Source organism: Cydia splendana, chromosome 2 (assembly GCF_910591565.1).
Source record: "Cydia splendana chromosome 2, ilCydSple1.2, whole genome shotgun sequence".
Lineage (NCBI taxonomy): Eukaryota > Metazoa > Arthropoda > Insecta > Lepidoptera > Tortricidae > Cydia > Cydia splendana.
The window spans coordinates 27,102,217-27,117,218 of NC_085961.1; the positions used below are offsets into that span (position 1 = coordinate 27,102,217).

General features: G+C 39.4%; 2 protein-coding genes across 9 annotated transcripts in view; one reads left to right on the top strand and one right to left on the bottom strand.

Moving 5' to 3' along the window:
* LOC134806060 (protein tramtrack, beta isoform) overlaps positions 1-15,002 on the top strand; it is a 552,198-nt gene that overhangs the window by 454,231 nt on the left and 82,965 nt on the right. The window contains exon 5 of one of the 8 annotated variants that reach the window (XM_063779307.1): positions 5,909-6,180. The exons of the other annotated variants lie outside the window; for them this stretch is intronic. Coding sequence (XP_063635377.1) covers positions 5,909-6,165 — 257 coding nt within the window. The 3' untranslated portion in view covers positions 6,166-6,180. Of the gene's footprint in view, positions 1-5,908; positions 6,181-15,002 lie in introns of those variants that run through there. 8 annotated transcript variants of the gene reach the window in all.
* On the bottom strand, positions 981-3,937 carry LOC134806050 (uncharacterized). Its single transcript, XM_063779253.1, has 2 exons — positions 2,300-3,937; positions 981-1,108 (listed from the first exon to the last, which is right to left on the bottom strand). The coding sequence occupies exon 1, from the start codon at positions 3,586-3,588 to the stop codon at positions 2,701-2,703; it is 888 nt and encodes a 295-aa protein (XP_063635323.1). The 5' UTR covers positions 3,589-3,937; the 3' UTR covers positions 981-1,108; positions 2,300-2,700.

Genomic DNA, 15,002 nt, shown 5'->3' on the forward strand with positions numbered 1-15,002 from the left:
CGTAGTCTACTGTGATGTCCGACGTAGGCGCGAAGAACTCACCGGGCAGGCGCAGGGGTTCCCCATATACAAGCTCGGCTGCTGAAGACTTCAAGTCATCTTTCCAGGCGCTGCGGATGCCCAGCAGCACCAGTGGTAGTACCTCGGTCCAGTGAGTATTGGTGTGGCACATTATGGCCGCCTTAAGCTGGCGGTGCAGGCGCTCCACCATACCGTTGCAGGCTGCATGGTACGAAGTGGTCGGACGATGCTCGGCACCCAGGATAGCTGACAGGGCACGAAACAGTTCAGATTGGAACTGCGCGCCTCTGTCCGTGGTGATCTTCTGAGGGCAGCCGAACCGGGCCACCCAGCCCGCGACAAAGGTTCGGGCGCAGGTCTCTGCCGTGATGTCAGGCAAAGGGTATGCCTCAGGCCAACGAGTGAAGCGATCGATGAGCGTGAGGCAGTACCTGTAACCAGAAGAGTATGGTAACGGCCCTACGATGTCCATGTGGACATGGGAAAATCTTTCGGATGGAGTAGGGAAAGGAGATATAGGAGAGGTGGTATGGCGCGAGATTTTGTTTCTCTGGCAATCTGCGCATTCTCTCGCCCACTGGCGGCAATCTCTTTTGATTCCTGGCCAAACGAATCGCTGTGTCAACAATCTGGTAGTAGCTTTGACACCTGGATGGCTCAGATTGTGCATAGCGTTGAACACTGGTCGTCGGAAAGCATCAGTGACGTATGGTCTTGCACTTTCTGTCGAGACGTCACAATAGAGCTGTGTTTGAGCGCCAGGTAGCTGAATTTTCTTTAAATTGAGGCCTGACCCATTTTGTAGAAGGTCCTTCAATTCAAGGTCATCATCCTGCGCTCGTGACAAGGCTTCGTAATCTATGGGTCCATTGATCTCCTCAACTCTAGAAAGCGCATCCGCTACTACGTTGTCTTTCCCGGCCACGTAGCGAACATCAGTACTAAATTGGGAGATGAAATCAAAATAGCGGAACTGCCTGGGGGAACAGTTCTCTCTCGTTGAAGTGAACGCCGACGTCAGTGGCTTATGGTCCGTATAGATGGTAAATGGCCTGGCCTCGACCATGTGACGGAAATGGCGTATGGACTCGTAAATGGCCAGCAGTTCCCTGTCGTACGGACTGTACTTTTTCTGTGACGGCTTGAGGTGACGAGAGAAGAATGCGAGAGGCTCCCATGATCCTTGCGACGTGCGCTGTTGAAGTACGCCTCCGATGGAGACATCAGAGGCATCAGTGAAGATGGCCAGCTCGACATCTGTCTGTGGATGAGCTAGAATGGCAGCCTTGGACAAACCTTCTTTACATGCTGCGAACGCTTCTAACATCTCAGGCGTCATCTCGATCTCTTGGGTTGGCTTCTTCTTCGGCCCACTCAGAACGACGTTCAGCTTTGTTTGCAGCGCTGACGCACCTGGAACGAACCTTCGATAGAAGTTAATCATCCCGAGAAATCTACGGAGTTCCTTCACATTTTTGGGGACAGGGTAATCCAAAACCGCCTGAACCTTGGACTGGAGTGGCCGGATGCCTCCTGAAGACACTTCATGGCCGAGGAAGGTGATTGATGACACACCAAACTCGCACTTTGCAGCGTTAATAAGGATTCCATAGTCTGACAGCCGCTGGAACAACTGACGTAGATGTTCTTGATGCTCTACCTCACTCTCAGAAAAGATCAGGATGTCGTCAAGGTATCCATAGCAATAGTCCAAGCCTCTAAGTGCCTCGTCGATAAATCGTTGAAACGTTTGCGCAGCGTTTCGTAGGCCAAACGTCATGTATGGAAACGAGAACAAACCGAACGGCGTTATTATAGACGTCTTGGGAATGTCAGGAGGGTAGACCGGAATCTGGTTGTATGCTTTCACCAGGTCGACCTTGGAGAACACCTTGCTGCCAGCCAGTTGTTGAGTGAAATCCTGGATGTGCCGTACTGGGTACTTATCTGGGATGGTGCGTGCATTCAAGGCACGGTAATCACCGCATGGTCGCCAACCGTCATTCTTTTTAGGAGCTAAATGAAGCGGAGACGACCACGGACTCTCAGACCTTACTGCAGTACCATTCTGAAGCATGGCCTCAAACTCTTTCTGAGCGATCTTGAGACGGTCGGGAGGGAGGCGACGAGGTCTGCTTGACACGGGTGGTCCAGGCGTGGTACGTATATGGTGCACAGTATTATGCTTGGGCACTGTAGGCGTACCTGCTGGGCGGGTGATATCTGGGTATTGGCGCAAAATATCTAGGTACCTGGATTCTCCAGCAGTCACCTTTACTGAAGAAATGGCCATTATGGTCTCTGGTGCTGGCTGCGCGGAGGCCTTCACGGTGAGTGTAGTATAGTTGTCGATTAGGCGCTGGTTTCTGCAATCAACCAAAATATCAAAATGGTACAGAAAGTCAAACCCTATGATCGGCTTAGAAACATCGGCGACCACAAAGCTCCAGCTGAACACCCGGCGCAGTCCTAAATTGAGTTCTAGTTGAATCGAGCCGTAAGTGGGTATTACAGTGCTATTTGCTGCAAATAACTCGTAGTTTGTCTTCTTACGCGGTCCTCTAAGAGCTGCGCGCGGAAACACGCACAAATCTGATCCCGTGTCAACTAGGAACAGTACCTTAGAGTTTTTATCCACTACGAAGAGGCGGCTCGGCTTTGATCGGCAGTCGCTAGCCGCTACTTCCGGCTGCCGTCGAAGTTTTCCGACCCCGGATAATTGCAAGGCCTGGTACACCGCGTCGACTTATCACCAAATCTATTGTGGTACCAGCACACCGATGGATCTCTGCTCTTTGAAGCCGATCGGTCCCTGCGCCCGCCTGTAGATGGCGTACGACTCCTACCACGGTAACTATTTCGCGAGCCGGACCTCGATGGACGCCCTTGGTTTCCAAAATCAGCTTTCAGTGACGCTACTTCCCTTGCCAGGTTCGCCATCTGCTTTGCCATCTCTATGGCGTAAGGATCTCCGCCTATAGCACATACCTGGGGCGTTTGTGGTGCAATATCATGTACTTTGTCCGCTAAATCGGCCAATTCCTCTAATGTGGCACTTGATTGGGAGGCTATTAAAGTTTGCAAGCCACTAGGTAAGCGGCTAGACCACACAGTTTTCAAAAAGTCGTCCGTTACAGTTTTACCGGCTAACGTTCTCAAATGTCTCAAAAACTGTGACGGTTTCCTTTCACCAAGCTCTTCGTGCTTCATTAGTTGTAAAACCCGCTTTTCTTGCGACGCCGATAATCTAGATATAAGCTCGGTTTTTAATTTCGTATATCTATTGAGTGTTGGAGGATTTGTTATTATATCTTTAACCTCCAATACATATTGGTGTTCCAACTGCGACACTATGTAATTATATTTCGTAGATTCGTTCGTTATTCCCGATACATCGAACTGTGCCTCCATTTGTTTAAACCACAAAGCGGGCTCCGCGGGCCAAAATGGCGGTGCGCGCACGGACACTTTAAACACGGAACCGTTAGAGTCCACATCATTCGATGGCGGCTGCGAATCACCAGCCCCGCCGGCACCATTGTCTTTTTTCTTATCGTCGCCGCACATGCCGTTAACTTCACTTGCGTATTATAGTTCAAAAATCGGAGGTCACCAGTATAGGGTGCCTACCGGGCGTTTAAATAATAAGTCCGTTGTAGACACACTATGTATAATTAAACAGTTTAAGCACAACAAACAAGCGTGAAGAAAGCACAGGCACAAGATAGAAAGCACAGATTACAGTCAGAAGAAAGGAACACGAAAGAAAGCGAAATAACATAAAAATAGGCGTAAGCACTGCACTCGCGTACAAAGCGGATCGGTAGCAAAAGGGACATGCATTCGCCGTCGCGGATGAGATCGCACTGCCGTGGCGGCGCGAGCGCCGCCCGCTGTATAGTCCAAACCGGTCACGTGGTCTGCTGTGCTATTCCCAACTGCACGCGCAGCGAGGCGAGTTAACCGACTGCAGTGGGGAGGTTTATGCGTTACAAGTTGCATTATGAATAATATGCTGTGTGCAGTGATCGCCACAATTTTACAAAGGTGAGCTCCTAATCACACGTAAGAAATCAAAATAACACTTGGAATAAAACGACCCAATGTGGGTCTTGGCCTCTGAACTTCAGGGCGAGACTGTAGAGACCTTCTCGCAACAGAGGGACAAAGAGGTTAACAGTCACAGGTTAACGTGTCGTTAACAGAGGTTAACCTGGTCCCCTCAGTGGATCTTGGGTTGACCGGATGGTCGTCGACCTTTAGCGCGTTCCACGTAGGCCCCTTTTGATGCCCTATTTGCTGACATCCCTCCGAAATGACCAAGACAGTGGAGGATTGCTGACTTGATTTATCCGATAATGTTCGGCTCGAATACTAGGTTTCAAACAAAGTTTCAAAGCTCCCGGTTTATTCAACTTACCTATGTTGGGTAGCTTATTGTTGTACCAAATATATATCAAACTAACTAGCTATCATAATTGAGTGTACCTAGAGCTTGCTGTAACCCAGCCAGATTGATTTAATATTAAAATAAATAACTTAAAGAGAAAATATTCTTTTGTTCTTGCTGTTTATTTTATATTTAGTCCTAGTTTAAATATTAAAAAGCCGTTTAAGATTGGGTTTTGTTATCTAATTGCTTAACGTTACGTTATTTATCAATCTTCTAAAGGTGAAAGTCCATTTCCAACGACAGCTGCACTACTTTTGCGACGTTACTGTCATTCGTTGTCTTGTCATTCATTTTACTATGGAAATTGACAATAACATCGACGTGTCGAAGCAGTAGTGCAGCTGCGGTCAGAAATGGAATGTTACCTTAATTGGCAGGAGATGCTGTAGTAATATTGGAATTATCATTAAACTAAGATAATGTTTCAGTAAGCATAATAAGGACGAAGAAGGGGAAGATAAACATCAAAGTAGGCGCCTACACATTCTACCTCAAGCCTGGTAACAACAAGACTTACAAGAAAAGATGGTGTTGCACACAGAACAAGTACTGCCGGGCGTGCCTTCATATGGTCGATAATAAAATTGTAGCCATATATAACCAACATAACCACGAGAAAAAGTAGAGTGGTACTAAAAAGAGAGCCAGGAAAAGTGCCCGCTGGCCGGTTCTCTTGAAGGACGAGATGATATATCTGCCTACAGCCAACAATATCATTCATCAATCATTTTAGACTCCTGTCGCTTACTTGTGAGCATAGGCATCTCCTTGTGTAGTGTGTACGCCTCTTATCCCGGTCCTGGCTGGTTTCATCCAGAAGTGCCCGCGATCCTCCGAATGTCGTTCATCCTACGGGCTAACGGACTCCACATTAATAGTTAACCATTAAAACAACGGATATGTGAAGGGAAGGGTAAAATAAAAACATTACTTTCGGTATAGATATCCACTTATTATGTACCATAAGAATGTCAAAATAAATAATGTTTGCTCAATGTTTTAGGTAATCATATTTTATTGTGAAATTAAAAACGTTTTGTTTTCTTATTTATTTATGTTTTATTTCGAATGTTCATGTTGAAATAGGTATATCAATAATTTAATTATTTCAATAAACATTGACTAATGTGATGTGGTTTTTGGGACATGTATCATTTAATATATTCTTATCTATTTTAATAACTTAAAAAAAAAGGTTTTAAAGTTAGAAAGCAACATTTATTGATTGTATTTTTTATAAATATGAGGTATTTCAAATAGTTATATATTAATTTAGATAAAATATGATTTTACACAATACTGTTTTATTTTTTATGGCAGTTTTATTTCGTTTTTGGTAATAAAAATCATACGACACGGCCCAATAATTTCATATGTGACTTTAATTGGAAGGTTTTTTTACAGTAATAAACTAAAGGTCTTGTCATTTTTCAGGATTTCCGGGCTACCAGTTTGTCATGTCCAAAAAAGGGTCTCGGCATATCGAGTGCAACGGTTACAGATATTATGCGAGGTGCAAGAGAATGTACATGACGACCAAGAATAAGATATTATGGAGGTGCGCAAACCATACGCGGACAAAGTGCAAGTCGGTTGTCTACACTCTCGAGAACCGAATTGTCTCTGTGAGAAAGGAGCATAATCACGGACCTGGAAAATTTATAATGTCTGGTTTCTATAATGTAACGTAACAAATTTTAAATTAGATGTTAAAATCAACATTAGTTAATATATTTTTATTTTGTTATCGGATCGATTTTACGAAAGGTTATGTGTATATTTTTGTATGGTTATGGTTATTTGAGTATAATAAGTTCACAGATGTTGTCTTTGTTAGGTATATGTCCAGTTTGAGTTTTTCGTTTGGTTATCTTGAAAACCAGCGTCATGAGCAGACATCGTAAATTTTATAGCATTTTTGGTGCAACGGAGTGGTGTTAACGGAATTGGTATAGATAATTCCATCCTGAAATGGTAAATTAAGGCTAATAGTAACGTAATTAACGCTAATTAACCATTAGGGTTTAAATTGTTTATACCAATTCCGTTAACACCGCTCCGCTGCACCGAAAATGCTATAAAATTTACGAAGTCTGGTCATGAGTCTCACAGCTTAACATTCGGATAGTGACTGCAGCTGCGTTGCAGAGCAGCATTGCTGCTAAGATTGCATTGCTGCCAGAAATGACAATTATCTTGGAATCGACTTTGATTTTTACTAAACATCGTAACAGAACATATTAACTCACATTTCGTGGTCGCGGCTGACCAGTGAAACCTGTGTCGAAACGTCGGTAAATCAAGGTAATTGAATAAAATTCGCGTTAGACCCGTCTATAAATGTGAGTATTATATCGTAACAGCAGTCTACCGGTTATAAATATTATGCGAGATGCAAGTGGATATTGTTAATAAGATAGAATGTACAAAAATAATATAGGTGGATATTCGCACAAGGTGCAGTTCGATTGTATACACGCACGTCCTTCGCTCTCAATTAAGCTCAATTGTCCTTGTAAATAAATAAATTATGAGCCAGGAATATTTAATTCTTTTTAATTGATAGTGAATATATTAATGTAAATTTTCAGTACGATTTTTATTTAATATATAATTACATTAATTAAATATGTCATATTGTATCGGTGGTTTTATTTTCAATGTTGTTTTTATTTTTAACTTCTGGCTAAGGTCCAAATACCTACTGGTGAATCTTTAATTTAATATGTGCCTATATATTTACCTATCTAGACCGTACTGAAAACAATTTTTTTATCGGATCGGCACCGAAGAAAACTTAGACATCTATGTGACCAAAATAATGTTAAAGTAGGTATGTTGTGGTTTAGCTGCTTTTGGATTATTATTCTCCTTTTGTAAAATCTAAATCATGGGCCAATACTCATTAATTGTTAACTTCATTTGAAGTCACGACCGTGACTTATATTTAACGGTTTTATAGGTTGATAATTAATATTCTTTTTCAGAATTTCCGGATTACAAATATGTCCTATCCAAAAAGGGGAATCCACTACTCGAGTGTAACGGCTATAGGTACCACGCTAGGTCCCAAAGGACTTATACGTACAAGGACAAGGTATTGTGGAGGTGTGCGAGCCACTCGAAGGGTTGCAAGGCGGTTGCCTATACTATTGAGGGTCAACTTATTTCTTTGAGGAAAGAGCATAATCATTTGTCAAGAAAATATTATTCTGTTTAAAGCTTAAAACGCACTGCGATTAATTTCTTGCGATTTCAGAACCGCAAAATGTGTAACGTACCTACGGAATGCTTTATAAGCGCATGCACTTGCAAGAACATGCAAAGAATGATGATGCTTACATTTAATGCAAATAAAGAGCTTACTTACTTACAAGACTGAAACCGCCAGAAATTAATCGCAGTGCGTTTTAAGCCTAAGGGTGAATCAATTTTCTTGTCACCCGTTGTAGCTAGTTTGTTAGTGCACGACACCTTGCACTTTGAGACTATGCGCTGAAACTTGGCACAATTGATTCTTAGCTGGTCATGAGCAGATACAGACCGGGAGACCTCGATAGCCACGTCTCATTTAGTGGGGGGAGGGGGGGAGGGGGGAAGTTCGACGCCGCCGCGCTTCACTTGGAGCAACATTTCTCTAAAACTGTACCTATTAGGGCATGTGATATATCATTTTCGGATAAATTAAGGATGAGGATTTTTTTTGGAACCAAAGCAATGCACTTACTAACAAAAAAAAACATAAAGTAGAAAAGACAAAAAACGTATCTTGGATTTTTTCATAAGGGGCTGTCCATAAATTACGTCATCGATTTTTGACGATTTTGGACCCCCCCCCCCTATAACCATCCAAAAATCATGCTTCAAATGACCCCATTTCCTCCTACTTCATGCTACCGTCATCCGATGTCCAGACCCCCCCCCCCCCTAATTTGAAATGACGTAATTTATGAATAGCCCCTAATTACCAATTTTTTTTTTAAAGTGTAGTAGGAATCTGAAAACAAAAAATATAGTTGTAAAGCTACACTTATTACGTTTAAGAAAATATATAGTTTATTATACAAAACTGTTGTTACATGGGAGATAAAAAATAATATTTAGCGTGGGCCAGAGTGATCTCAATACAAAATATTATTAATGTGGGAAAGTTACTTATAATTTGTTCTACAATCGTTTATTTTTTTAGTTTTTCGTAAATAACTCGTAAACGGTAGCCCACAGCAAAAAAATCTTTTACGTAAATAATCTGTTTCAGATTACTTATAAAATAAGTGCTACTTTTTTTCGCTAAGTACAATATTAAAAAAAATATTGAAGGGAGAAAATAAATACTAAGGTCCCCTTTTTTAGTCATTCGTAAATAACTCGTAAAGGATGGCCAATAGCAAAAAATATTTTAACACATGAATAATTAGCATAAAATTTTCTACAAAAAAGGTTATTCAAACTTTTTCGCTAGGATCAATATTTAAAAAGGGGACCTTAGAATTTATTTTCTCTCTTTAATATCGTTTTTAATATTGATCCTAGCGAAAAAGTTTGAATGACCTTTTTTGTAGGAAATTTTATGTAAATTATTCATGTACTAATAATTTTTTTGCTATTGGCCATCGTTTACGAGTTATTTACGAATGACTAAAAAAGGGGACCTAAGTATTTATTTTCTCCCTTCAATATTTTTTTTGTTATTGATGGTAGCGAAAAACAGTAGTACTTATTTTATAAGAAATCTGTAACAGATTATTTACGTAAAAGATAATTTTTTGCTGTGGGCTACCGTTTACGAGTTATTTACGAAAAACAAGAAAAATAAACGATTGTAGAACAAATTATAAGTAACTTTCCCACATTCATAATATTTTGTATTGAGATCACTCTGACCCACGCTTAATATTATTTTTTATCTCCAATTTATCAACAGTTTTGTATATTAAACTATATATTTTCTTAAACGTAATAAGTGTAGCTTTACGACTGTATTTTTTGTTTTCAGATTCCTGCTACACTTTAAAAAAAAATGGTAATTATGAAAAAATCAAAAATACGTTTTTTAGTCTTTTCTACTTTATGCTTTTTTTTTGTTAGAAAGTGCATTGTTTTTGTTCCAAAACTAGATTCCTCATCCTTAATTTATCCGAAAATGATATATTACATGCCCTAATAGGTATAGTTTTAGAGAAATGTTGCTCCAAGTGAAGCGCGGCAGCGTCGAACTTTCCCCCTACCTCCCCACTAAATGAGAGGTGGCTCTCGAGGTCTCCCGGTCTGTATCTGCTCAAGACCAGCTAAGAATCAACTGTGCCAAGTTTCAGCGCATAGTCTCAAAGTGCAAGGTCCCCATACAACGGTGTGCAGTAACAAACCAGCTATTGCTACAGTTACGGTCTACTGAGTCAGTTCTTTGAACCCTGATTTTATGACATTTAAATTAACTAAAAATTCATTCTTGTGATTGTTATACGTTCTTTTCACAATGGGCTTACTATCAAGCACGACAATATAACGTGGTACGAGTGGTTCTTTTAACAAACTGTACTACTATTGTCTGGTTGCTGGGAGAGAATAACAACAATAAATAATAGATTCACCCTTAAGTACCCAACTGTGACGTGCCTACATAATTAGTTAAATCTTAACTATCGTTATTACTAAACGTGCCTATATAATTAGTTGTCTTAACTATTGTTATTACTAACACTGTTTAATTGAAAGAGTTAAACTTGAAACGCCTATGGTCTGAAATAATTTTAAACACTTGTTATATTAGTACATGTTATAATAAGTATACTAATTACATTACGAAAATGTTGTCCGTTACTTCAGTTTTATTTTTAAGAGTCAGATTTACGATTATTTATTATTTAGTTTGCATCGTTTTAAACACATTTTGTTGCAACATGTTGCAGTATATAACGAATTATTATATTCCATACTAAGACCTTATTCCTTTTTGTTACTTAATATTAATATATTAGGTAGGTGCATGCATAAAAAAGTGCCTATTATGTTTTACTCTTTAAATACACTATTTATTGGTTGTTTTGTGTGGCATATTTACATGTATATTCTACACGACAAAATTATCTACGCGCGCCCTTCCGGACTTGAGTACAAAGTGCGTGTTTACCTACATATTTTTTGACACTGTAATATTTTGCTACTTTTTACAAAATCAAGACCAAGAAAATATGGATGTGGTAAAATGGTTGTTATTGGTGTGGTTGGTAACCTACTAAAAATAAAGATGATAAGAATTAATAGTAAGGTCACTGTGGGGAAGCCCGGCATACTTTTTTTTTTTCACTTTGGAGTGATCTAGTTCCGTTAATTATTCACCTACGTTGCTGCTTATAATCGCATACGATGAAGAATTTAATAATTAATAGTTTAGCCTTCGTGATAGATCATTTCAAACACAAATTAAGCAAAAACAATAGTATTTTTTAAAATTCTTCGGACGGACTTCCCGTGCAGTTTAAGTGAAGTCCGTCTAGTCATGATATCAGCCAATCTATGGGTGCGTATATGTTTGTAGTCGAATTCCTAAAAAGAACGAATCAAGACAATGAAAAGTGTACTTTAAACTTGTTAATATACGGTTCAGATTCGAAATAAATACCATTTTTCTAAAACAAAGGCAAGTCCGGCCGGTATATACTACGAAAATGGGGTGGTAAACATTTTTTGGCAAATAATTAAACGTAGTAATTTTTTTGGTTTCCGAAATAAAAGATCAATAGTAATTTTAAAATAAAATTAATTTTAATCGTTTCTTTTAATTTACTGAGATCAAAATTTAATAAAGTAACATCATGCGCAAAGTCAGGAGGCTTTCTTGATACCTTATCAAATCGTTATAATAATAAAGTCGCAAAAACAGTTGGTAATCTCTGATTTAATGAAAGTCCGGCGATGACGGATTTGCCTTGAACATAATAGACGGACTTTCCAACTTAGTCAAATTTTAAAATGATAAATTGTGGAACGTATAATTACAAAACTAAGCTAAGTTCTGATATTTTAAACATAGAATAAAGACAGGTGGTTCTTATGCTAACTACGTAGTTACTTTCTGATGCAAAATCTTTTCAAAAACTATTTTTAACAATTTTTTTTCGAACGGCTGTCGCACTATGACTTCGAATTCAAAACACGAAATGACTTGTTGAGGCTGATTGCTCTGAAGTTGGTTGTCACAGCGCCATCTGTTTTACAGTGACGGAACTAGCGCGAAAAACTGGTTAATCGACTGTACTCCAAAGTCGCATACGCCTTCAAATTCAAAAGTTATAACGTGTTGACGGACTTGCCTTGTAGACGGACTTACCCACAGTGACCTTATATTTAAGTTCTAGTAGTAATAGGGCTTCCATATGTCTGGATTTCCCCTGTCATGTTAGGATTTTTGGTTCTTTGTCAATATTGAAAAGGAATTTGAGAGAATCAGGGTTTTTTAGAAACATCAGCTGACTACTACCACCAGAAGCTAGCTGAAAATTTTGCGTTGGTCAGATATCAGGTTATGATGGCCTACAGTGTACCTATTGTGCAGAGTTAAGGCGCTGCTGGTGGCCTACGAAAGGTTTTGGAATAAGGAATTTCATGGGCGGATTTTTAAAGAAATGATCATCCAGGAAATGTCGGGAATTTCAGTGTGATGTCCGGAATTTTGTCAGGGTATTCCAATTATTTATACATATGGAAACCTAAGTACTAATAAAATTAAGATAAGATTTTGTTCTGATAGTGAATAGGTACCAGCATCATTTTTACGTTTATTATTCTTCAGAAAGTCCTATTGCTAGCATATTTTTTTTCAAATGATTTCAGATAACGCAGTTTACTTCGAAACTAACCATAAAGGCGGTCAAACCATGTACAGAAACGGTTACAAGTATTACCAACGCAACGAGTCCAAGAATAATATCAATAAGATATGGAGATGTTCCCTTTTCAAGACTGGTTGTAAGGCAACTGTGTACACGATATTACAGAATCCGATCTCTGTGAGAAATGAGCATACACATCCACCGCAATTCTGTTGGGATTCTAATGGGATTGCGATGAAAACGAATACTACGACTTAAAAATTACATGAATCTGCCGAATTAAACCCGCTCAAAAAAAATCCTAGGTTTACTCGGGTAATTCCGAATGTCGAAAACTGTCGGATATTTCCGAAAAGAGACTTTTATTATGATGGAATTAAGGGTGATTTTCATCTGAATTTCGGAATTATCCGACATTCGGTAATACCCGAATACACCTTATGTAGTTAGTTAGTAATTATTTTAGTTCATTATTTTTTTGTCACGATAATGTTTTGCAATAAAGTTTTTATCCATCTATCAATCTAATAAATTTAATGTTTTCAAAAAAGTGCTTATTGGACGGCTCGTTTTTATCTTGGTTATGTTCTGAAAAATCAATTGTATTAATATATTTATCTAAATTACAGACAATTTCTACTTCAAAACGAACGCTAAAGGCGGCCGATCCATAGTCATCGACGGCTATCAGTTCTACCTCTGCTATTACTACAGAGACAAGATAAAGAAGATATGGAGATGCTCCCATTTCAAGGAAGGCTGTAAGGCGTACACCCACACAATCGATGACGTACCGGTCTCCATGATAAATTACCATTCACATCCTCCTAAACAGTGTAAAAAATAGGCAGTCGTATCGCTAAAAAGCGATATTTGCCAGATAACTTTTGAGTAGTTGAAATTGAAATTAAGAAATAGAGGTGCATTGTATATTTGTGTAAATATTATATCATACTAGACGGGCCCGCAGCTCCGCTCGCGTAAATGAAATAAAGAGTTTGTCTTATGTTTCGTTAAATACCGATATTATTATGTATTGAACCCTGCCAGGGTTTATAACTGTGATAGGGACTTCTTATTTGTAACCGATATTTGGATAACTTACTTCGCAAATTTCTCAAAAAATTATGTGATTTGATAAAAGGCAAGATTGTATTTTTTCATCTACGAAGGTATTTATTTAAAATTTGTTTCAACATAAAATTATGGGGTTGCATTTGAATTACGCATTATAGGGAGGGGGGAGGGAGTAGGACCCCCCCCCCCCGAACCCATCCCCAAACAATGACCTTTTATTTATGTAGACGTGTGACGTTCATAGTTGACAAGACTAAAATTTGATCCAACGATTTTGACAACTTGACAGGTTGGCATCACCCATACGACTAACTAAATATAGGTTCCGGAACCTATATTTAATGGCTCACGATCGTGCGCCTGGTACCATATCTACCTCAATTTACTTGTTACATCTATGTCCCCAAAGTTAGGAAATCAATAGTTACCACGACAATATTTTATTTTTATTTTTTGAGGTTATGTTCAATAATACAACCAAAGCGTACGAAAGGGTAACCAATTTGGAATTTTGTATACATATTTTTGAGCACTTTGTCCGTATACATGTTTTTGAGCACTTTGTCCGTATACATGTTTTTGACCACTGTATTTCTTTTTTGACAGCGAGTCGGGTGTGTTGTGAACGCAAGATACCTAACACTCCTCCTCGCTTCGCTCGTCGTCGTACCTAACGGTGACTCTGGCACTGTATTTCGTTTTTGACAGCGAGTCAGGTGTGTTGTGAACGCAACTTCAAACATGTATAAAAAAACTACGCGTCTCCTAGACACAAATCGGGTGTCATTTGAAAGGGGTGACCAACCCCTATAAAATGCCACCCTTCCCCCCGCCCCTCCCTATAATGCGTGATTCAAATGCTAACCCAAAATTATTATTTATTTTTATAAGCCCAATTGCAAACACGTTCATTAGAATAATTTCCGCCTTAAGACGAATATGTACGACCACCACCGCCCATAAATCGCATTTTCATACAAATGTAAATAGTCCCCATTTCCCTGTCTGGATATTGACATTACTTACGACGGCTACGGTGACGCAACGACCGAAAATGAGTCCTGGCTTCCGACACCAGATCACACCATGTTTCCCGGTCTTGCGATAGCTCTCGCCAGTCGCCATGGCCGAGGTTGATCAGATCTTGAGCAACCCTTGAGCTCCAAAATATCTGAGCATGCACTTTAACTACATTATAATTTACATTGTTCAGATATTTGTGAATACCTCAGCCGTTCCGATATATCTGATGGTGACTGTTCAGCAAGAAAAATCCTACCTGGTCGAGTCGCATCGTATTACGCTAGAAAACAGTTCCCGAATTGGTTATATCTGTAAAGTCATTAAAGTATAATTATCACACACACATTATTACGGGCACCATCCCTTAAACTGATGGGTTCTCTGGCCCATCTCGGCAGCCCGTTCCCCGGACGAATGGCAATGTTTGCCGAAGCCGTGAAACTCAATCTGAATAATATAACTCAAAAAGAAATTCAAAACAATAAAATACAAATTATTAACACGATAATCATACGATAATATTCATTTGATGGATATGTCATAAATGGCATAAGGCACTCGTATGGGCTATGGACTAAGGTTGAGGTTGGCAGCAC

Coding starts and splice junctions, on each gene's coding strand:
- LOC134806050 (XM_063779253.1), bottom strand. CDS start 3,588: ATGTGCGGCGACGATAAGAAAAAAGACAATGGTGCCGGCGGGGCTGGT.